This window comes from Schistocerca cancellata, chromosome 3, assembly GCF_023864275.1.
Source record: "Schistocerca cancellata isolate TAMUIC-IGC-003103 chromosome 3, iqSchCanc2.1, whole genome shotgun sequence".
In the NCBI taxonomy this organism is placed as follows: Eukaryota; Metazoa; Arthropoda; class Insecta; order Orthoptera; family Acrididae; genus Schistocerca; species Schistocerca cancellata.
Window position 1 is genome coordinate 97,235,697 of NC_064628.1, and position 24,925 is coordinate 97,260,621.

Genomic DNA, 24,925 nt, shown 5'->3' on the forward strand with positions numbered 1-24,925 from the left:
ATTGGGAGTTGAGCCTTCCAAATTCCTGGGATCATACATAAACAACAATCTGGAAGAATGACACGCAGTAACAAGGAAAATGCAGAAATCATGGCAAAAGCATTTTAGAAACTTCTGAATTGCGAGGAACCCAAAGAACCCTTACAAATCAACATAAATACCCCAATAAAAACCAAACCTAACAAACTAGACCCTCCAACTTTCCAAGAAGTAGAAGAAATTCTTAAAGAACAAAAAAATTATAAGGCATGTGGAGAAGATCAGGTTTTTGTTGAAATGTGGAAATATGCAAGTGACACAGTCAAGACCTCCTTACACATGGCTCTAACAAAAATTTGGGTAACAGAACAATTTCCCGAACATTGGACCACAGCTATCATCCACCCACTACACAAAAAGGGAGATAAGAGCAACCCAGATAACTACAGAGGAATCTCTCTCCTAGATTGCACATATAAAATTCTATCCAAGATCCTATATGAAAGAATCAAGGAGCAATTAGAACAGGAGTTAGGGGAATATCAGGGAGGTTTCAGACCATGGAGAAGCTGTGCAGAGCAGATAATTAGTTTAAAATTGATTATGGCATACTACAAGAAATGGAACAAACCTCTGGCAATAACATTTGTAGATTTTAAGAAGGCATATGACTGTCTCCACACACCTTCAGTATTAAAAATTTTAAGAAATCTAGGACTCCATCCAAAATTAATTAAAATAATACAACTCACTCTAACCAACACCAAATCAAAAGTGAAGTTTAGAGGAGAAATTTCGGAACCATTCCTCATAAAAACAGGCTTAAGACAAGGTGACTGCCTGTCACCATTACTTTTCAACTGTGCACTGGAATACATAATGAGAGAATGGTACAAGGACAATCCAAAGAGGATAAGAATTGGAAGTGCAAAAGATGATATTAGCTTAAACTGCTTGGGATTCGCTGATGATCTTGCTCTCCTAGCCAACACCGTTCAAGAAGCAAGGCAACAAGTGAAATCACTACAAGAAATAGCAGAGAAAGTAGGCCTTAGAATATCATTTGAAAAAATGGAGATTATGCTAACTGATCCACCACTTGCAAACAAAATTACAATAGGAGAACAGGAAATCAAAATTGTTGATAAATTTAAGTATTTAGGCGAAATAATAACATACAATCTAAATGAGAAGCCATCATGGCAAAATAGAATAAAAAAACTGAACTATGCAAATTACATTACCAAAACTACATACAACAAAAAAAGCCTATCTATAGATGCAAAATTAAAACACTATAAAACAGTTACACAACCAGAAATAACGTATGCAGCTGAAACTATCTTCAAAACAACTAATACAGCAGAAATTGACAGAATACTAAAAATAGAAAGAAGAATAATTAGGACATGTATAAATAAACAGTATAAAATAAATGGACATTGGAGAATAGCATCAAATGAAACAGTATATAAGAAAATAGAACCAGTCATGAGCACAATCAGGAAGAAACGCATCTCATTCTTTGGACATCTGATGAGAACTCCAGAAAACAGAATTAGTAAAAAAAATAATACAAAAATTGTGGAATAGCAAGAGCGACATTAAATGGATCACAGAAATTAAGGACGATATAAAAGAACTTCAAATTACAGTAGATGACCTAAAAAACAAGACAGAGAAAACCAGAATACTGCAAGACCCGCAAACCAGACTACAAATGAAAATCAATAAAAGGAGTACAGGAAGAGTTGTCTCAGATGAAGAAAGAAAGAAAATATCTGAAAGAATGAAGAAATATTGGGCAGACAGAAGAGCAAAACACCTTTCATATAAGAATAGCCTCTAATAATTATATTACCTAAATATATTAAGTTATTGTCGAACCAAATTGTATCCATTTGTAACAACTTGTTTAGAACTTTGTATTTTTGACTACAGTGGTCTAATGAAGGCCATAAAATAAATAATAATAAAAAACAACAATCTAAACTGGTCAGTTCACATCAACGACCTATGTAAATGACTGAATTCAGCAGCATTTGCCATATACTCAATTTCATCTGTTTGAGACTTGGAAACAATTAAAGTTGTATACCTGTGATATTTGCATTCACTTATGAAATATGGCTTCATATTGTGGGGTAGCCAGAAATGAGCAAACAAAGTCTTTACTGCACAGAGAAGGGTCATCAGAATTATGGCTGGAGATGCTCTTGCAGAAACTTTTTCACACAGCTTGGGATCCTCACCATACCATCTCATTACATTTTTTTTAACCAATGTGCTATGTGAACAATAATCATACAGTTTACAAAACAATCATACGATCATGATACAAGAAGTAAATGTGACCTTCACAAAGATATAAAAACTCTCACCATGGTGCAGAAGGAGTATATTATTCAATCATAAACATATACAATAAACTTCCATTTCATGTTAAATCAGTCATTGGGGATATGAGTAAATTCAAAAAACAGCTGAAACTTTATCTTTTGAATAGTTCTTTCTATTTTTCACAGGAATTTTGTGACAGTGTGTAACAATTAGTACAATGTGTTTAATTTTAAGCATTCCTATAAGAACTGACTATGTAGCACTCGCATATCAATTGATGACAGAATACTTTTTATGTGTGTTAGAATGTAAGAATTTTAATTTGTTTGTGTAATCATTATTACTACTATAATCTGTGTTGTTGTTTAAACACTTGAACCTCATGCATCTCTTTATATATGATATAATTTGTAAGCCTCATGACCATTTAGATATGGTTATTACTGTAATAATCTGACATGTTCTACATCCTAGTGATACACTTGCATCAAGGATCTATGGAACATAAAAATAAATAAATATATGAATAATAATAAATATAATAGAGGGAAACATTCCACGTGGGAAAAATATATCTAAAAACAAAGATGATGTAACTTAACAAATGAAAACGTTGGTATGTTGATAGAGACACTAACAAAATTTTGTGTGTGTATTTGTGTTTGTTAGTGTCTCTATCAACATACCAATGCTTTCGTTTGGTAAGTTACATCATATTTGTTTTTTGAATAATAATAAATGTACATATGCTTGGATTAATTACAATACTCAGTTATAAGAGTCGAGGGGCACGAATGGGGAGGAGTGGTTGGAAAGGGAGTGAGACAGGGTTGTAGCCTACCCCTGATGTTATTCAATCTGTATATTGAGCAAGCAGTGATGGAAACAAAAGAAAAATTCGGAGTAGGTATTAAAATCCATGGAGAAGAAATAAAAACTTAGAGGTTCGCCGATGACATTGTAATTCTGTCAGAGACAGCAAAGGACTTGGAAGAGCAGTTGAACTGAATGGACAGTGTCATGAAAGGAGGATATAAGATGGACATCAACAAAAGCAAAACGAGGATAATGGAATGTAGTCGAATTAAGACAGGTGATGCTGAGGGAATTAGATTGGGAAATGGGACACTTAAAGTAGTAAAGGAGTTTTGCTATTTGGGGAGTAAAATAACTGATGATGGCTGAAGTAGAGAGGATATAAAATGTAGACTGGCAATGGCGAGGAAAGTGTTTCTGAAGAAGAGAAATTTGTTAACATTGAGTGTAGATTTAAGTGTCAGGAAGTCATTTCTGAAAGTATTTGAAGGGAGTGTAGCCATGTATGGAAGTGAAACATGGACAGTAACTAGTTTGGACAAGAAGAGAATAGAAGCTTTCGAAATGTGGTGCTACAGAAGAATGCTGAAGATTAGGAGGGTAGATCATATAACTAATGAGGAGGTATTGAATAGGATTGGGGAGAAGAGAAGTTTGTGGCACAACTTGACTAGAAGAAGGGATTGGTTGGGGGGACATGTTCTGAGGCATCAAGGGATCACCAATTTAGTATTGCAGGGCAGCGTGGAGGGTAAAAATCATAGAGGGAGACCAAGAGATGAATACACTAAACAAATTCTGAAGGATGTAGGTTGCAGTAGGTACTGGGAGATGAAGAAGCTTGCACAGGATAGAGTAGCATGGAAAGCTACATCAAACCAGTCTCAGGACTGAAGACCACAACAACAACAACAACAACAGATAGATAGATAGATAGATAGATAGATAGAGAGAGAGAGAGAGAGAGAGAGAAATTGAACATAGCTGAATGTAAACCACTGTATGTACAGGGTTATTACAAATGATTGAAGCGATTTCACAGCTCTACAATAACTTTATTATTTGAGATATTTTCAAACTGCTTTGCACACACATACAAAAACTCAAAAAGTTTATTTAGGCATTCACAAATGTTCGATATGTGCCCCTTTAGTGATTTGCCAGACATCAAGCCGATAATCAAGTTCCTCCCACACTCGGCGCAGCATGTCCCCATCAATGAGTTCGAAAGCATCGTTGATGCGAGCTCGCAGTTCTGGCACGTTTCCTGGTAGAGGAGGTTTAAACACTGAATCTTTCACATAACCCCACAGAAAGAAATTGCATGGGGTTAAGTAGGGAGAGTGTGGAAGCCATGACATGAATTGCTGATCATGATCTCCACCACGACAGATCCATCGGTTTTCCAATCTCCTGTTTAAGAAATGCCGAACATCATGATGGAAGTGCGGTGGAGCACCATCCTGTTGAAAGATGAAGTCGTCGCTGTCGGTCTCCAGTTGTGGCATGAGCCAATTTTCTGCGGGCTACACGTGAAACTTGCCCGCACGCGTTCAACCGTTTCTTCGCTCACTGCAGGCCGATCCGTTGATTTCCCCTTACAGAGGCATCCAGAAGCTTTAAACTGCACATACCATTGCCGAATGGAGTTAGCAGTTGGTGGATCTTTGTTGAACTTCGTCCTGAAGTGTTGTTGCACTGTTATGACTGACTGATGTGAGTGCATTTCAAGCACGACATACGCTTTCTCGGCTCCTGTCGCCATTTTGTCTCACTGCGCTCTCGAGTGCTCTGACGGCAGAAACCTGAAGTGCGGCTTCAGCCGAACAAAACTTTATGAGTTTTTCTACGTATCTGTAGTGTGTCGTGACCATATGTCAATGAATGGAGCTACAGTGAATTTATGAAATCGCTTCAATTGTTTGTAATAGCCCTGTAGTTAAAAATGTAGCACAAGACATTCATGTAAATGGGCGGCATGTTACCACATTTTTCATAGAGAGAAAGAATACTGAGAAAGAATACTATATGTGTATTTCTGACGTGTTCCACATCACTGTGAGAGATAACATATATGGCCCATGGAACATGGAAATAACTAAATATTGCAAAAGTGCTACTTCCTGACTACATTTCATTTTTATTTTTAAAAAGTATATTTGTCAATAAGGTTCTCATGAAGAGCCATATTTTAAATACATGCCCTACACACAATACTTCTTGACACTGTCTGCTGTTGTTGTGTACTTATAAGAAAAATACCACTTTATAAGCTGAGAACTATCATGATCAACTTTTTTGTTATATATTTTAAAAAAATATAAAAGTGGCTTCAGCTGCCGGAGACGGTGCTCACGTGTGGGTGGGTTGCATTTGTGTGTGTGTGTGTGTGTGTGTGTGTGTGTGTGTGTGTGTGTGTGTGTGGTCTATTATTGACAAAGGCCTCATTGGCCGAAAGTTTATTCTGTGGCAGTCTTTTGTTGTGCCTATCTGCAACTTAGCATCTCCGCTATATGGTGACTAGCAAAAATCCTTTTCATAATATTTTTATTATATAGTTATGGATATAATAGAGGGAAACATTCCACGTGGGAAAAATATATCTAAAAACAAAGATGATGTGACTTACCAAACGAAAGTACTGGCAGGTCGATAGACACACAAACAAACACGAACATACACACAAAATTCAAGCTTTCACAACCAACGGTTGCTTCATCAGGAAAGAGGGAAGGAGAGGGAAAGACGAAAGGATGTGGGTTTTAAGGGAGAGGGTAAGGAGTCATTCCAATCCCGGGAGTGGAAAGACTTACCTTAGGGGGAAAAAAGGACAGGTATACACTCGCACACACACCCATATTCAACCGCACATACACAGACACAAGCAGACATTTGTAAAGACTTTATTCTTTAGTGTCTGTGTATGTGCGGTTGGATATGGGTGTGTGTGCGAGTGTATACCTGTCCTTTTTCCCCCTAAGGTAAGTCTTTCCGCTCCCGAGATTGGAATGACTCCTTACCCTCTCCCTTAAAACCCACATCCTTTCGTCTTTCCCTCTCCTTCCCTCTTTCCTGAGGAAGCAACCGTTGGTTGTGAAAGCTTGAATTTTGTGTGTATGTTTGTGTTTGTTTGTGTGTCTATCGACCTGCCAGCGCTTTCATTTGGTAAGTCACATCATCTTTGTTTTTAGATTTATTATATAGTTGTATATACAAAATAACATAAAAGACAGTCACTATGTTTCCCTATGGAGCATGCCTAACTTTTGTATTGTTCAACTTCTTGTTCATATGGCTACACTCAGTTCAACACTGTTAATAGATTTTAATGCCTGTCTATGCTCATTTTCTAATAATTCAATTACAAATAGAGAGAGAGAGAGAGAGCGAGAGAGAGAGAGAGAGAGAGAAATTGAGCATAGCTGAATGTAAACCACTGTATTCCAGTCTGTTACTCCATTTTTGCTTTATTCAAACAATGAGTGCTGATCTACCCTTATGTAGATAAATTTATGCTGTTTTCTTTGTTATGTAACTACGTCCATCTTTAAAATGAAATACAGTAAATAGAAAGCTATTGCCTGATGTCATTAAGCCATAATCTTCAAACGTTTTTCATAGTTGCCTTATTCCTGGTTGTCATCTATTACTGCATGGCTTGAAGTCTTGATTCATGCTATGTAATACATTCTTGTAAGTTATGGAAAAAGAAACAATGTTTTGTTGAAGTAACTGAACATGTCTTCATTTTTCAATCTACAAGGGTAATGAGACAACACTGCATAAGAAGTAACAGATGATATAAATAAACTTGCTGAATTTTCACTTTAATTTCAGTACCTGTCCCATGTTATTGTTTAATCAACCATTCCTTATTACAGATATATAAACCGTCACATACAACTATGCAGCATAAAATGCGGAACACGATACACAATTTTATTGCATAGTGTCTGCAACAAACTTCACAAAGAAAGTTTAGTGCTTCTGGACTTTCTTGGTATTTACACAAAATTGCAAATAATTGCATTACTTGTGAAATGTAATCAGTAGTGTAGATGTTAAAGTTCTATTTCTGTCTTATCAAAAAGTGTCAATGTTGGGTAGTTATACAATATGTAAACAGAAAATAGGTCGCAGGTCAAGCTGATAAGTGCTCGGTCTCAGACTTCATAAATATTCAAGAGCAAAGATATGTCAGTGTGTGGTGAGAGTCTGAGAAGAAAGTGACCTACAGCAATTCTGTGAAAGATGAATCCTAGTGGCATGATTGAACCCCCAAAAAGTTTGCTAAGGGCACTAAATGTACCTAAAAAACTGTTGATGGGTCCTGGACCATCAAATTGCTCACCTCGTGTTCTACATTCTCTGAGTCAACAAGTTATTGGTCATTTGCATCAGGAATGCTTACAGGTAAGGGGCACTGAAATCTACTGTAGTAAAGGAAGCAGAGCTTTATGATTTATTAGCATTTTAACACTTCATACCAGTTGACACATTGTTGCAATTTTTTGTCTTGACTATAAAAATCATTTGTGTATTAGTTGGAGATGAATTATTATTGTAAAATTAATTTTGAATTTTTCTTGGTATACATCCTACAGTCTTTTGGAAGGAATGAAGGGATGATTTGTTGGCATGTATGATTGTGTCCCCACGTAACTCAGTATGTTGCTCAGTTTTCCATAGTGAACAATTTCCTATATATGTTCTTTCTGGATTATTATCCCAAAAGACAGCCTAAAAGAGTAATAATAATAATATTATATATGCATAATGTATAACGTAAAAATTAGTGACAACTATACTTGTATGGATATGTAAAATGTCTTTTGATGAAGCCAACTGCACGGTAAACGTGCTGAATGGCTAATAAATAAACATATAAAAACACTTAATAATAATAATAATAATAATAACAATAATAATATGCAAAGACTGTAATCAATGTCCCATTAATGCTAACACAGGTGGATATAATCGTAGAAAGGTGAGATCTGTTTCTGAAGAGTTTTCTGTGCAACAGGCCTAATTTATAGAACATTGCTTTCTTTCATGGGTGAGATCATTAATTCATGCAAGTATAGTAATTTAATCCCAGAGATAGCCTGTTCAAATTCTGGAATTAGAAGAAATAGACACCATAATTCACTTGCTGGCATGAAGGGAGAGAGATGTTTGCAATGCAAATCTGTCTCTAAACTCTTCATACACTCATCATGTTTATCTATGCTGAGCAGTTATCCTAATGACACAACAGTCATACTATGTAAGACAAGCATCAGTCTGAAGAGACTGGTGAGTGGTGAGTTTGCAAGTGTCATTCAGTTTAAGAAAAATAGTCATAAATACTCAAGATTTGTTGCATTCCACATCTTTTACTTTTCTTTTCCTGAACTTGCTCATGGTTGTAAGCTCCTAGTGGAATTATACAAGGATATCTTCTATTTCATGTTAGATAGTTTGTAAGGAACTTGGAACAGCTTTAATGTTTTCATATCATAGCTCATGCAGTAAGACATCATAGTTTGTCTTACCTCCATTAAGGAGATGGGGGTGGGGGGTAGGGGGGGGGAGGGGAGAAATATTTCAGCCTTTAAAAATTAGGTAGAGTTTTCTCATGGAGCTAATTTTATGTAAGTTCAATTGTGTGACATACATTAATTCATGTTTTGTTATAGGGAGAATAGTAAAATATATGTTTTGTTCTTTTAAATCAGCTTTCTTTGCTTATCAAGCAAAGTAATCATACTGTTTAGCTGCAATTCAGTCCCATCAACCTTTCCTGCAGCTGTTTTAAACAAAGGCTCTCAAGGACCATTTCCAGATATTATGGAGCAAGTGGTCACCATTGCTTATCCTGAACACTTGTTTCCTTTGTCTTTGTACATCTTGTAGCTCTCTCTAGAGAATTGAAATTGCATTGTCCTTTCAAAGTGTCATAACGACCTTTACTGTGCTCATGTACTGTATTCAAGAGATGTCAACTCTTTACTCCATGCTGTGTTTCTAAAAGAGTGTTAATATACATTTTGGAATAACTTTGTGTTATGACAGAGTCATGGAATACTCCATATCTTGTGCAGCAGTGTAAGTATCAAAATTTGTTGTCACTTGTAGCCTAATCTCATTCTCAGTCACTCAATTTGCCTCCTCACAGTTGTCAACCAGTTTGCCAGAGAAATCATGTTGTAGTGGGAGTGTAGATTTCTTTATACAAAAAAAAAAAAAAAGAGTTAGTTACTTCACATTTCTTTTCTTAGATGCTCGACACTGCATTACTATTGGTCAAAATCTAGTCTGTTTTTTGTAGTTGCTCCAGCTCTTCCAAGATCTCTTCTCTCTACTATTTCACACCATCAACGTTTCATTGGTGGTGAGATGTTGCTCTGAGCTCTACAGATTTCCCCAGCCATTCTCAGTCCATTAAACATGAGGTAATGCCATAACAGTACTGAAAGTGACTGTTTAAGAGCAGGCAGTAGGAACTTTGTTTCAGTGTCTCAATGCTTATTGTATGTTCATCACAAGCCTGACTTTGTTTTGTAAATGTAGTCACCCTTTTCATAATAACAATGACTGCTATTGGTTCAGGTCATGTCATCACTCTCTGGGTGCTTTGAGATTCATTCATCCAGACAAGTGTCAAATACAGTTCAGACATTCACCATTTCTGTCCTTTAAGTTTTGGATATGATCCATACTCAGGTTCAGTTCTTCCACCTCTCTGCACAATTCTGCCCTAGCATCAGTGCTTCACAAATCATTTATCTGCATCACCTTTCTGGAATTATCCTATATCAAGCCTGCGTAGTGTGCACATAATATGGAAGAAACTGATTTGGACTGAAAGCTGCCCTTGCACAATAATTAAATAAATCTTGTTGGACTCTGTGTAAGTTCACAGCTCCTTAATGGCATGAAAGACCCACCTCAGCAGATAGCAGGTGTGGATTCAGGATTGGTGCTGGGTGGGGAGGGAGAGAAAGAGGTCATGGGGTCATGAGCATCCCTAAAAAGTTTTAGTAAACTTATAAAGGAGACAGACAGGCACAACAAAAAGGTTGCACAGGCCAGAGACATTGGTCGTGTGAGAGTGTTGTGCTTGTATGAATGTATGTTTGTTTTCTACTGCAGAAGAAGGCCTTTTGGCTGAAAGCTCAAATGTATAGCAATCTTTTTGTTGCGCCTGTCTGTGACTCAGTATCTCCTCTATGTGGTGAGCAGCAATCTGCCCTTTTTGTGATATTATTGCTATTCATTCCTGGACTTTCCATTGCTGAAACTGATAGTTATGGCATTTACTTCTAGGTTACTTTATATACGTGTGTTAAGAGAAAAACAGCTACTTTGAAAAATGCCACAGAAGTTAACAGAGATGACCATTAGCTGTCTATGTACTGGAAACCTCAGAATCTATCTGGTACAAGTATTACAGTTAGGCGGAAATTACACTATGTGATCAAAAGCATCCAGACACCCCCAAAAACATACGTTTTTCATATTACGTGCACTGTGCTGCCACCTACTGCCAGGTACTCTGTATCACCGACCTCAGTAATCATTAGACATCATGAGAGAGCAGAATGGGGCTCTCTGCAGAACTCATGGACTTCAAACATGGTCAAGTGATTGGGTGTCACTTGTGTCATACATCTGTATGTGAGATTTCCACACTCCTGAACGTCCCTAGGCCCACTGTTCCTGATGTAATAGTTAAGTGGAAACATGAAGTGACATGTACACGACAAAGTGTACAGGCTGACCTCATCTGTTGACTGACATAGGCCACTGACAGCTGAAGAGGATCATAATGTCTAATAGGCAGACATCTATCCAGTCCACCACACAGGAATTCCAAATTGCATCAGTATTCACTGCAAGTACTATGACAGCTAGGTGGGAGATTAGGAAACTTAGATTTCATGCTTGAGCAGCTGCTCATAAGCCACGCATCACGCCTGCCAAATGACGCTTTGCTTGTTGTGAGGAGTGTAAACATTGGATGATGAAACAGTGGAAAAATGTTGTGTGGAGTGATGAATCATGGTACACAATATGGTGATCTGATAGCAGTGTGTGGGTATGGCGAATGCCCAGTGAAAATCAGCTGCCAGCACGTGTAGTGCCAACAGTAAAATTCGGAGATGGTGATGTTATGGTGTGGTCGTGTTTTTCGTGGAGGGAGCTTGCACCCCTTGTTGTTCTGTGTGCATTATCATAGCATAGGCTTACATTGATGTTTTAAGCACCTTCTTGCTTCCCACTGTTGAAGAGCAATTCGGGGATTGCGATTGCATCTTTCAACACGATCAAGCACCTGTTCATAATGTACGGCATGTGATGGAACGGTTACATGACAATAACATCCCTGTAATGGACTGGCCTGCACAGAGTCCTGACTTTGAGTCCCTTTGGGATGTTTTGGAATGCCGACTTCATACTAGTCTCACTGACTGACATCTATAACTCTCCTCAGTGAAGCACTCCATGAAGAATGGGCTGCCATTCCCCAAGAAACGTTTCAGCACCTGATTGAATGTATGCCTGTGAAAGTGGAAGCTGTCATCAAGGCTATGAGTGGGCCAACACCATATTGAATTCCAGCATTACCGACAGAGGGTGCCAAAGACTTGTAAGGCATTTTGAGCCTGGTGTCCAGATAATTTTGATCACGTAGTGTACATTTCTGAGCCAAGTATTCAGAAATATTGTTAAACATAGGGGGATTTTTCAATTTCCTGCCTGCTGTCCACTGGAAACCTGTCACAGATTTTTGTACCAGAATATTTGATTATGTATTGTACAGAGTCTGAACTTGTAATATAGGACAAATCAACTTAATTTAATGTCTTAAAACATTGAATCTCCATATTACAATACAAAACATCAAATTGGCAAATGTGATAGTAATGTTGTATAAAATTTTGCTTTTGATTTATATTTAGATCTTAAAGTTGTTTACATGTTCTTTAACTCAGGTGATTTCACAACAGTCATACAAAAAAAATATGATCCATACAATTATTCAGGTGGTTACAATGAATATGTACAGGTAATAAAAACATTCCTCATCATTTACACATACAAACCTCTACATAAAATTCTTTTTGTACTAAATAATCCTTTGGAAGTTTCTTATAATGTCTGTCCACTCATGCTGTCATGTAGACTCTTTGGAAGACTCTTTGTCAGTTGCACACCTGAGTACTGAGGACTGTTTTCAAGATCTCTCAATCTCTGCAGTGTACTTCTCAGCGGGTCTTTATTTCTTGTGTCACATGAATGAACATCTGCATTTTTTCTAGTTATGTATTGCCTTTCGTTAATTAAATTATTTTTCTCTATATGTATATGGATGGAAATGTCAGTGTTTTTAGCATGCAAAAGGCTTTTCTGCATGAATCAGTTTGTATTTCATTCAGGATAGTCCTAATGATCATATTTAGCTAAAATTATTTCCGCTTCTAGTAGTGTGGTTGTGAATTGCTAAGTTCACTCTTGTTATTAAGCACAAATGTCATTACGGAATGTATGTATTGGAATGTAAATGTAAGGACCCCTAGGTTCCTGAAGAGGCTTCAGCAAAATGTTTGGTTATCAGCTTAACACAATATTCTTATTGCACACCTCTGTAGAATAAACATCTTTTTCACCTTAGTTGCAATGCCCCAGAAGATTATGCCATAGGAAAGAACTGAGTGAAAGTATGATAGTCTTGTCTGGAGGTCAACACAGTAAGAGAAATCTCTGAGTACAAAGCAGGCAGAACTGAGCTTTTTGATTGACTTATCAATAGGCTGGTTGCACCTTAGTTTATTATCCATCTGTATACCCTGGAACTTTGAGTGTCATGCAGAGTATGCCCATTGATCTCTGATTCTGGTAACTTTCAGCCATTTTTATTTTTTGGATCTGCATAATTTGAGATTTTGGAAAGCTGAGGGTTAAAGTGTTGGCTGTGAACGAGCTGTAAGCCTCTTCCATTATTTTTCTGACCATGTCTGGTACGGATGTGTTTGGCATATTTTGCTTCCTTCAATGGTCTTTTTCCAGTTGATGAAATAAAACGAAGTCAATACTGTTTGCTATAGTCACATTCATAGTTAGTGTTCGGGCACATAAACTGAGGCAGGGACAACCAATAAGACTTTTGCATGCAACACAAATGATATTATTTCTATCCTACAAGGTGCTTACAGAACATAGTCATTAGAGTCTGTATGAGTAATATTCAGAATATAGGCTATAATATTCAGATATAAAGAAGAGGAATTATAAACTGGATTCACATGGGAAACAGAGAGAAAGTGTAGGCAATAGCAATAGCTCCTAACGGAAACTGATGTAAGTCAAAGCACTTCTACTTCATTATGCACGTGCATGGAAATTATAATATTAAGTTCTTAAGTGAGTTATGATTTTAAGGCATAACATAGTTTCATGATAAATATAGAGTGAGCTTTCCGTAAGCCTTGTCCTTTCTTTCAATGAACCCATGTCTGTAACTTTACACATGTGCTTGAGAAACACTTTCACAGGATCAGCACGTGCTTTGTGTATAGGTGCACTGGTCACCTTTGTGCATTGCACTATGTGTCTGTTTTGTGTTTCAAGAGTCGCTTATAGTAGTTAGATTTCCCAGGCAAGTGATAGCTCTCATAGCAGCAACAGCCCATCACAGTGCTTTGAGTTGACACAGCTGCTCATAAGAAGCAACTTGCTTTACATTTCGTCAGTGTTCTTTAGTTTCAACTTTTTATCAGGCTGTGTTGAGTATGGTTAGTAACTGTGATTGCTATGTTCGGATGTGAGCAGAGTTGGTGACCCATCACTCACATTTCCAGGTGGCGGTGGCTTTGGTCACACAGCTTGAGACTGTTGCTGATGGGCATCACTGTGGGGAGCCAGATGGGGTGATCTGAGGAACGTCCAGCCAAACCCGTGTGTCCCCCGATTGGTCTACTAATGTGGCTACTCCTGATAATGCCCACACTGAGGTTGATACATCACCCATGGTGGAGAAAAGTCATTGCAAGCTGTGGCCAGTAGTGAAGGACCATCCAATAGGCTCATTGGGTGGCCTCCGTGGTCCATGTGACAAATGAGTTTCAGGCACTATCTGTGGCGTATCCCTAGCCAGATGAAGTTTCTCCTCTGTTCTGGAGGAATCTTCTTGCCTGCAAGGTCTGGGCAATCACAGAGGGTGGGACTGCTGGTAGTTGGGAGTTCTAACATTAGGAGCATAATGGGGTCCCTTAAGGCGGCCTCTGTGGTCCATGTGACGAAAGGGTTTCAGGCACTATCTGTGGCTTATCCCTAGCCAGATGAAGTTTCTCCTCTGTTCCGGAGGAATCTTCTTGCCTGCAAGATCTGGGCAATCACAGAGGGTGGGACTGGTGGTAGTTGGGAATTCTAGCATTAGGAGCATAATGGGGTCCCTTAAGGCGGCCTCCGTGGTCCATGTGACGAATGGGTTTCAGGCACTATCTGTGGCTTATCCCTAGCCAGATGAAGTTTCTCCTCTGTTCCAGAGGAATCTTCTTGCCTGCAAGGTCTGGGCAATCACAGAGGGTGGGACTGGTGGTAGTTGGGAATTCTAACATTAGGAGCATAATGGGGTCCCTTAAGGCGGCCTCCGTGGTCCATGTGACGAATGGGTTTCAGGCACTATCTGTGGCTTATCCCTAGCCAGATGAAGTTTCTCCTCTGTTCCAGAGGAATCTTCTTGCCTGCAAGGTCTGGGCAATCACAGAGGGTGGGACTGGTGGTAGTTGGGAGTTCTAACATTAGGAGCATAATGGGGTCCCTCAAGGCTATGGCTGCGAAGGAGGCTGTAACCTCCTCCTCACTTATTGACCTTAATGACAGTGAAAAATTAAACCGCGTGTACCTAATGGAAATTTGGGAAAAGCAATCGTCACCGAAGTCAATCTGTCGGTAAAGAGGGAGGAAAGGGTTACATCTAAATGAAAGGAAAAATGCAAATAAAACTGGTGGGAATTAATTTTGAAAAGGGGTGAAGTTAATAAAGAAAGTAAATGTGCGGCCGTTACATTAACAATTAACTAGCAGTAATTAGATATTTGAGATTTGGGGAAAATTACGGTCGCCAGTCCCATGGACAACTACTATAATAACTGAAAAAGAAAGGTTATTGCACATTTAATCAGCACTAAAAGTGTGGCAACTTAAGGATGACACATGTTGTGTGAAAACTGAATGTTTGTCAGAAGTAATAAATTTCGCTACAGTCGGACTTAATTTAGCAAAAGAATTAATAAAACCGGAAAATTGAAAGTTAATTAGTGGCTGAAATTAATAGTGAACTTTGTTTCTAAAGCAGTACGAAATTCAATAACATAAGGGCTACCTCAACCATCATCTCAAAAGCTACTTGAACTCGCGGGAACATCACACAACACACCTGCTCCACTGCACTACTCCAGCCAGACCCTCCTCTGCTTGCGCTCTGAGCGGCAGAGGTTTTCTGTAGTTTCAGGAACCTAGCTGAAGTAGTGAAGACTGCCAGTCTTGCTTGCAAGATGAAGGCAGAGCTCACCATCTGTAGCATCATCGACAGGACCGACTATGGTCCGTTGGAACAGAGTGGAGGGTTTCAGTCAGAGGCTCAGAGGGTTCTGCAACCATGTATGTTGCAGATTCCTTGATTTGCACCATAGGGTGGTGGGTCTCTAGGTTCCATTAAATAGTCAACAGTCCACTACACAGGAAGTGGCTATGTGTGTAGCAGAGGCTATGTGGAGGGACTTGGACTTCTTTAGGTTAGAGGGTCTTGGGAAACAGCAGAAAGAGCTTCAGTTTCAAACGGTGCAGGACGAACGCAGAATGAGAATAGAAACCAGGTATGGAAAGCTGGAAATAAATTCAACCAAAATTCAGTAAGAATAGATTAAATACCAATGGTGGTGGACTGCTCATTGCTGTTGGACGTAGTTTACCTTATAGTGAAACTGAAGTTGATAGTTCCTATGAATTAGTGTGGGTAGAGGTTATACTTGACAACCAGAATAAATTAATAACTGGTTCCTTTTACCAACCCCATGACACAGATGATTCAGTTGCTGACCAATTCAAAGAAAACTTGAGTCTCATTTCAAATAGTTACCCCACTCATTAAGTTATAGTTTGTGATGATCTCAGTCTACCCTTGATATGTTGGCAAAAATACATGTTTAAAGTCAGTGGCAGGCACAAAATATTATCTGAAATCATACTGAATACCTTCTCAGAAAATTATTTTGAACAACTATTACAGGAGTCCACTTGAAGTGTAAATGTTTTCAAAAACAAACTTGACCTCTTAGCAACAAAGAATCCTGACCAAATCGGGAGCATGATGACAGAAAAAGGGATTAGTGACCACACAGTTGTTGTAGCTAGACTGAATATCATAACATCCAAATCCACCAAAAATAAATGCAAATAAATCTATTTAAAGAAATCAGATAAGAATTTGCTGAACACCTCCCTAAAGGACTGTCTCCACTTCTTCCAATCTGGCTATGTAAGTGTAGATCAGATGTGGTTTAAATTCAAAGAAATAGTATTGACAGCAGACGAGAGATATATACCAAATAAATTAATAAGAGATGGTATTGTTCCCCATCATACACAAAACAGGTCAGAACACTATTGCAGAATCAATGAAAAAGGTGCAAAATCCCCAAGGTTGGCAAGGTTTTTCAGAATCTTGAAATTTAACATGAACTTTAATGCGAGGTGTTTGTAATAGTTTCCACAATGTCTCAATATCTTGCAGAAAACCCAAAGAGGTTCTGTTCATATGCGAAGTACGCTAGAGCCAAGATGCAACCAGTACCTTTACTGTGTGACAACAATGGTGATGTTATTGCTGACAGTGCCACTAAAGCAGAGTTACTGAACCGGATTTTCTGAAATTCCTTCACAAAAGAAGACAAAGTAAATATTCCAGTACTAGAATCAAGAACAACTGCCAACATGAATAATTTAGAAATTAAAACATGTAACAAAAGAAAAGCTTCTGGTCCAAATTGTATACCAGTCAGGTTCCTTTCAGAGTATGCTGATACAATAGCTCCATACTTAGCAATCATACAAAACCACTTGCTTGTAGAAAGATCTGTACCCAAAGAGAGAAAAGTTCCACATGTCACACCAATACCCACTTAAAATGCTGAATTACAGACCCATATCACTAACATCAATTTCCAGTACAATTTTGGAACATATACTATGCTCGCCCTTGTGAATCACCTAGAAGAAAATGATTACTTGACAAATAACCAACACAGATTCAGAAAGTATCATTCTTGTGGGACACAACAAGCTGTTTATTCTCATGAAGTAATGAGTGCTATTGACAGAGAACATCAAATTGATCCCATATTTTTATATTTCCAGAAGGCTTTTGACACTGCTCCTCACAAGTGACTTATTATTAAACTGCGGGCCTATGGAGTATTATCTCAGTTGTGTGACTGGATTCATGACTTCCTGTCAGAAAGGTCATAGTTCATAATAACTGATGGAAAGTCTTAGAGTAAAATAGAAATAATATTTGGTATTTGTCAAGAAAGTGTTCTGGGTGCTTTGTTGTTCTTGATTTACATAAATAATTTAGGAGATAATCTGAGCAGCCCTCGTAGATTGTTTGCAGATGATGCTGTCATTTACCATCATTTAAAGTCATCAGATGATAAAAATGAATTGCAAAAAGATTTAGAATGATAACTGCAAGCTGCAAAAAGTGGCACTTTATTAAACTCATGAAAAGTGTGAAGTCATCTACATCAGCACTAAATACTTAGGGATTACAATTACAAATAACTTAAATTGGAACAGTCACGTAGATAATGTTGTGGGGAAAGCAAACCACAGACTGTGATTTATTGGTGGAACACTTAGAAAACTAGCAGGTTTACTAAAGAAACTTCTTACAGTATGATTGTTCGCCCTCTTCTGGAGCACTGCTGTGCGGTCTTGGATCCGCATCAGATAGGACTGTTGGAGAACATTGAAAAAGTTCAAAGGAGGGCAGCTCATTTGGTATTACTGTGAAATAAGGGAGAAAGTGCTGCAGATATGATACACAAATTGAGATGGCAGTCATTAAAACAAAGGTGTTTTTCCCTGCTGCAGGCTCTCTTCATGAAATTTCAATCAACAACTTTCTCCCAAGAGTGTGAAAATATTTTGTTGGCACCCACCTGCATAGAGAGAACTGAGCATAGTAATAATATAAGAGAAATTGGAACTCACACTGAAAGATTTAAGTGTTTCTTTTTCCAGCATGCTTTTAGAGATTAGAATGGTAGAGAAGCAACTTGATGGTATTTTAATAAAACCTCTGCCAGCACTTAACTGTGAATTGCAGAGTAATCATTTATATGTGTATGTAAACGTCCTAATTATTGGGTAAGATCCTGCTGACAATATTTTGCGAGACATGTCATTTCCTCTGAGTTTGCATTGTAATGCTTGGCAGCAGCACTGGTCTTCTAGGGTTGTATTAGCCATGGCCACACCCATTATATCCCATTTATATTCCACTGTGTGACACTGATTTGTCGGAGGCACTTGTGAAGTAAAACATTAAGTATTTCGTCCACTATCTCACATTAACATGGGCTCTGAACACAATGCTTTGATCAAGAACATTGTGGATGAGTCAAAACTTAATGGAAAAGCTGAACCAAACACATACATGAACAAGACAAAAAATAAGTTTCTTATTAATTTCTCTCTTGAGATATTAATGAGAAAAAATAGTAATTAAGTATCTATGACCCAAGTATGAGTCACAACAGTGACAGAGTTCATCAACCAAAAGGCAGTTGAAGCTGTTAAGTCTGTTATTTGAAATTATGCTGGTTACAGTTATATGTAGTCAGAAAGTCTATTTAGCTGAGTTGTCTCGGTAGCACTGAGTTCAGTGAGCTCTACATCTACATCTGCATCTATACTCTGCAAACCACTGTGAGGTCTATGGCAGAGGGTATGTCACATTGTACCAGCTGTTAGGGTTTCTTCCTGTTCCATTCACAAGACCAGTTTAAAAGGAGCCTGAAAGACTTACTAGTGGCCAACTCCTTCTACTCCATTGACGAATTTTTTAATAGAAACAAATGATTTATTGTATATATTCATACTATTAGTATTTTTATTTCAGCTTAAAAAAAATGACATGTTCCACATCCACGAGGACCTCCTCAGCACAGATCTATGGAACGAAAAACTAATCTAATCTAATCTAATCTCATGGAGGGTGGGAAGATGCTTGTTTGAATGCCTCTGTGTGTGCACTAATTATTCTGATCTTCTCTTCATTGTCCCTATGTGAGCAATATTTAGGGGGTTGTAGTATACTCCTAGAGTAATCATTTAAAGCCAGTTCTTGAAACTTTGTTAATAGACTTTTTTGGGATAGTTTACCTCTATCTTCAAGAGTCTTCCAGCTCAGTTCCTTCCGTATCTCTGTGACACTCTCTCATGGATTAAACAAACCTGTGACCATTTGTGCTATCCTGTTCTGTATTTATTCAATATCCCCTGTTAGTCCTGTCTGATATAGGTCCCACACACCTAAGCAATGGTCTATAATCAGTCACATGAGAGATTTGTAAGCAATGTCTTTTGTAGATTGACTGCACCTCTGCAGTATTCTACCAATAAACTAAAGTCTGCCACCTGCTTTACCCATGGCTGAATCTATGTGATCATTTCATTTCATATCCCTACAAAGAGCTACATCCAGGTTTTTGTATCAGTGGTTGATTCCAATAGTGACTCATTGATATTAAAGTCATAGGATATTATTTTTTTTCACTTTGTGAAGGGCAAAATTGTAGATTTCTGAACATTTAAAGCAAGTTGCCTATCTCTGCATCACTTTGAAATCTTATCAAGATATGACTGAATATTTATGCAGCTAGTACTTCATTAGAGATAACTGCACCATCTGCAGAAGCCTGATTTTACTATTAATATTGTCTGCAAGGTCAGAAATATATGATGTGAACAGCAAGGGTCACAACACACTTCCCTGGGACACACAGAAGTTACTTCTACATTTGACGATGACTCTCCATCCGAGAAAACATGTTGTGTCCTCTCTCCAAAAAGTCCTCAATCCAGTCAAAAATTTCACTTGATACCCCGCTTGACTGTACTGTTGACAATAAGAGTAGGTGTGGTACTGAGTCAAATGCTTTTCAGAAATGGAGAAATAGAGCATCTACCTGGTTGCCTTGATCCAAAGCATTCAGTATGTCATGTGAGAAAAGTGCGAATTGAGTTTCACTTGATCAATGTTTTTGAAGTCCATGCTGGTTGACATTGAGGAAGTCACTCTGTTCAAGATACATCAGTCTGTTTGAGCTCACGTTATGTTATAAGATTCTACAACAAATTGATGTCAAGAATACTGGACAGTAGTTTTATGAATCACTTACACCACCCTTCTTGTAGATGGATATGACCTGTACCCTTTTTCCAAGAACTGGGCATGGGCTTTTGTTTAAGTGATCTATGATAGATTATAGTTAGAAGAGGGGCAAACTTGGCTGCAAATTCAGTATAATATCTGACAGGGATTCCATCGGGTGCGGGAGCTTGTTCAATTGTAACGATTTCAGCTGTTTCTCAACACCACTGACACTGATACTTATTTCATTCATCTTTCCAGTGGTATAGGGATTAAATTGAGGCAATTCTCCTGGGTCTTCATTTGTAAAGGAAAACTTGAAAACAGAGTTAAGCATCTCAGCTTTTGCTTTGCTCCCCTCAATTTCAGTTCCTGTCTCATTTGCTAGGGACTGGACACTAACTTTGGTGCCACTAACAGCTTTTACATATGGTCAGAATTTCTTGGGTTTCTGTGCAAGATCACTTGTCAATAGTCTGCTATGGTAGTTATTGAAGACATTACACATTGTTCTCTGGACAGCAAAATGTGTTTTATTCAACAGCCCTACACTTTGTCTTACACCTATTGTGCATTGATATCTTTTTCTTTAGAAGTTGCTTTACAGTGACTGTATACCATGGATGTTACCTCACATTATGAACTATTTTATTGTGTACAATCTATTCTGTGTGTGATGACCTATTCTTTTAAAACTGAGTTCCCTACCTACTCTGATATCATTTCCCATTAAATTCTCTGGAAGAAAGTTCTCAATGGGGATGAAGTCAAAAATTTGCAATGACTTAGGGATTTAATAGCTCATAGGTTCAAATATCTTCTAACAATTGTATATTCTCAGCAAACATGGTAGCTTATGTTAATGAAATTCTGAAACACTGCTACAGTGTTAAGATCATTTAATACAAAAGCTGTTCATAAAAACTGGCTATTAAAAAAAGAAAAAACTGGTAATTTTTTGTATACAGTCTATACTTACATGTTTTATTACTTCACTCCATAGTCATCACCCAAACTAAAACATTTGTCATAACGTGACACCAGTTATTAATCCCATCTCCAAAGATTGGTGCCACCAGGTGCTTCAGCCAGTTGTTGACAGCAGCCTTGTGCTCTTTGTCTGTTGTGAAGTATGGAGTAACCAGCCAGATCTTCATCTTAAGGAAGAGATGAAAATCTCCTGGTGCCAAATCCAAACTATAGGAAGTATGAAACTTCCTGGCAGATTAAAACTGTGTGCCCGACCGAGACTCGAACTCGGGACCTTTGCCTTTCGCGGGCAAGTGCTCTACCAACTGAGCTACGAAAGCACGACTCACGCCCAGTACTCACAGCTTTACTTCTGCCAGTATCTCGTCTCCTACCTTCCAAACTTTACAGAAGCTCTCTTGCGAAACTTGCAGAACTAGCACTCCTGAAAGAAAGGATATTGCGGAGACATGGCTTAGCCACAGCCTGGGAGATGTTTCCAGAATGAGATTTTTACTCTGCAGCAGAGTGTGCGCTGATATGAAACTTCCTGGCAGATTAAAACTGTGTGCCTGACCGAGACTCGAACTCGGGACCTTTGCCTTTCGCGGGCAAGTGCTCTACCAACTGAGCTACCGAAGCACGACTCATGCCCGGTACTCACAGCTTTACTTCTGCCAGTATCTCGTCTCCTACCTTCCAAACTTTACAGAAGCTCTCTTGCGAAACTTGCAGAACTAGCACTCCTGAAAGAAAGGATATTGCGGAGACATGGCTTAGCCACAGCCTGGGGGATGTTTCCAGAATGAGATTTTCACTCTGCAGTGGAGTGTGCACTGATATGAAACTTCCTGGCAGATTAAAACTGTGTGCAAGTTTTGCAGGAGAGCTTCTGTAAAGTCTGGAAGGTAGGAGATGAGATACTGGCAGAAGTAAAGCTGTGAGTACCGGACGTGAGTCGTGCTTCGGTAGCTCAGTTGGTAGAGCACTTGCCCGCGAAAGGCAAAGGTCCCGAGTTCGAGTCTCGGTCGGGCACACAGTTTTAATCTGCCAGGAAGTTTCATATCAGCGCACACTCCGCTGCAGAGTGAAAATCTCATTCTATAGGAAGTATGTTGAAAAATTTGCCAGGCAAAAAGTGTGAGTTTTTCCTTAGTATGATTCACATGATGTGGTTGCACATTATCATGAAGGAGAATGATTCCTATGAGAATCATCCAGCATCATTTGTTTTGGATTGACATTCAGAGTTTTGGAAGAGTCTCAGAATGAACTTGTGATGTCACACTATTCACACTTTTTACTCTCATGAAGTCTTTCGTGAAAATTCCTTTGTGGTCCCAAAAATTTGTAACGGGAATTTGTGACGGGTTCTACTTGAATTTTTTGAGCTGACTTGGAGAATGAGTGTGTATTATGTCTGAAAAGTTTCTCAGTTTCAGGGTTCATGTACTGCACCCATGTCATCCCCAGTCACGTGGAACAGAAGGAATCTGTGGATAGAATCTATTCTTTCAGTTTTGTGAACCTTATGGTAACACTACCTCTATGTGACAATGTTGAAAAGGGTTGTCCTTGAACTCTGAGGTACATCTTGAGAAAGTTTGGAAGTTGTGAACCAACATCCGACATCCGCAATTTCATCAGCATGATGCACTAGTTCACCTGACACATCTGAATGTCTTCTTCAACCAATTTCATCATGGACTATGTGCAACCAGCCTTGAATTTTCTGCACCACTCCCTCACAACAACATTCACTTATATTCCCAGCCCCATATACATGACACAATCGACAGTGACTCTTGGTGGCACTGACTCTTTCTGCTTGCAGGAACTGTGTGACAGAATGTACCTCATGACAGGTGAGTGACACAATAACACCATCCATTTCAATCATATGCTGCTTACACACTGACAGAGAGCTAACTGACACAACATGACAGTCAACGTGTCATTCTACAAACATGCAAGCATATTTAAGGTACAGGCATTTGTCTGTTTTAATAGCTAATTGGAGATTAATTTATGTTCAGCCTTGCAAAAAGGTCCTTCAAGCAAGTCTTTCAATATCAAGAGATTGTTTTACAAGATGGTGGTGGTTACTTCCTCTATGTGGTACAGAAAGTGGCAGCCATCATTACTTCAGAGATTAGTACCCATGTAATCTTTGCAGGATAGGTGAATTAGCCAGTAATTTTGAGTAGAGTCTCCACTGGACACAATATCTGCAGTTGGAGTCTCAGTTGAGACAGGCATCATGTCCCTTCTTTGCCAGACTACGCCAAAGAGTGCTTGCCAGCTGGCACAGCCATCCCATATCTCACCCACACACAGTGGTGATGTTCCACATATGAAAATGTTCTGTCTGCTTTTGTCACAAAGGACCAACTCTCGGGTCTCTTCCACCACTCTTCTGTCCCCACCAAGAAACATTTTCATTGGTCATCCTTCACAATGTTTTGTTAAGTTAATATTTTAAATCCTCGTGTGGTTCAGAATAGCACAAAATTTAGTAATTACTCTCTTGGGCTAAAATCAGTTGTTATAGTCTTATTAGAATGGGAGTGGATAACACAGGCTGACTTCTGTAGACTTATACGAAGCATGTTACATAGATGTCAGGCAGTGATAAACTCTCACAGAGGGCATACACATTATTGAAGCTCTCAGAGTTCAACGAAAAGTACCTGGGGTGATGGGATGAATGATTGTTTCCACTTCGTTTTTGACACCTGTCAGACATTTCAGTTCTTTTTATGTAAGCAGTCGAGGATGAAATGATTTTTTTGTTGTGAAAGATAAAGGTATAATTTGGTAACATACCCAGTACTCAATTATTGCTCAATGGAGTATGGTAAAAGCCCAAAGTCATGTTCCCCTAATTCTTTTGACCAGTGGATAAAAAAGTTTTCAGTTTGGATTTGCTTCTCCGTATCTCCACCTGTGATAGGTACGTTGTTGGAACTTAGTGATGCTCAGCTCACTATTTCCTTGTGTTCTGCATCTACATCTACATACATATTCCACAAGCCACCATATGGTGTTTGGTGGAGGGTATGCTGTACCACAACTAGTCATTTCCTTTCCTGTTCCACTCACAGATAGAGCGAGGTATAAATGATTGTCTATATGGTTATAATATAAGGAAACATTCCACGAAGGAAAAATATACCTAAAAACAAAGATGATGTGACTTACCAAATGAAAGTGCTGGCAGGTCGACAGACACACAAACTAACACAAACATACACACGAAATTCAAGCTTTCGCAACAAACTGTTGCCTCATCAGGAAAGAGGGAAGGAGAGGGAAAGACGAAAGGATGTGGGTTTTAAGGGAGAGGGTAAGGAGCATTCCAGTCCCGGGAGCGGAAAGACTTACCTTAGGGGG

At 38.6% G+C, this 24,925-nt stretch overlaps 1 protein-coding gene across 1 annotated transcript in view; it reads left to right on the plus strand.

The window, feature by feature from the left end:
- Window positions 1-7,313: 7,313 nt before the first annotated feature.
- The window catches only part of LOC126177097 (alanine--glyoxylate aminotransferase-like), a 64,356-nt gene continuing 46,744 nt past the window's right edge, over window positions 7,314-24,925 (plus strand). Inside the window, exon 1 of the mRNA XM_049924352.1 lies at window positions 7,314-7,548. Coding sequence (XP_049780309.1) covers window positions 7,387-7,548 — 162 coding nt within the window. The 5' untranslated portion in view covers window positions 7,314-7,386. The remainder of the gene's footprint in view (window positions 7,549-24,925) is intronic.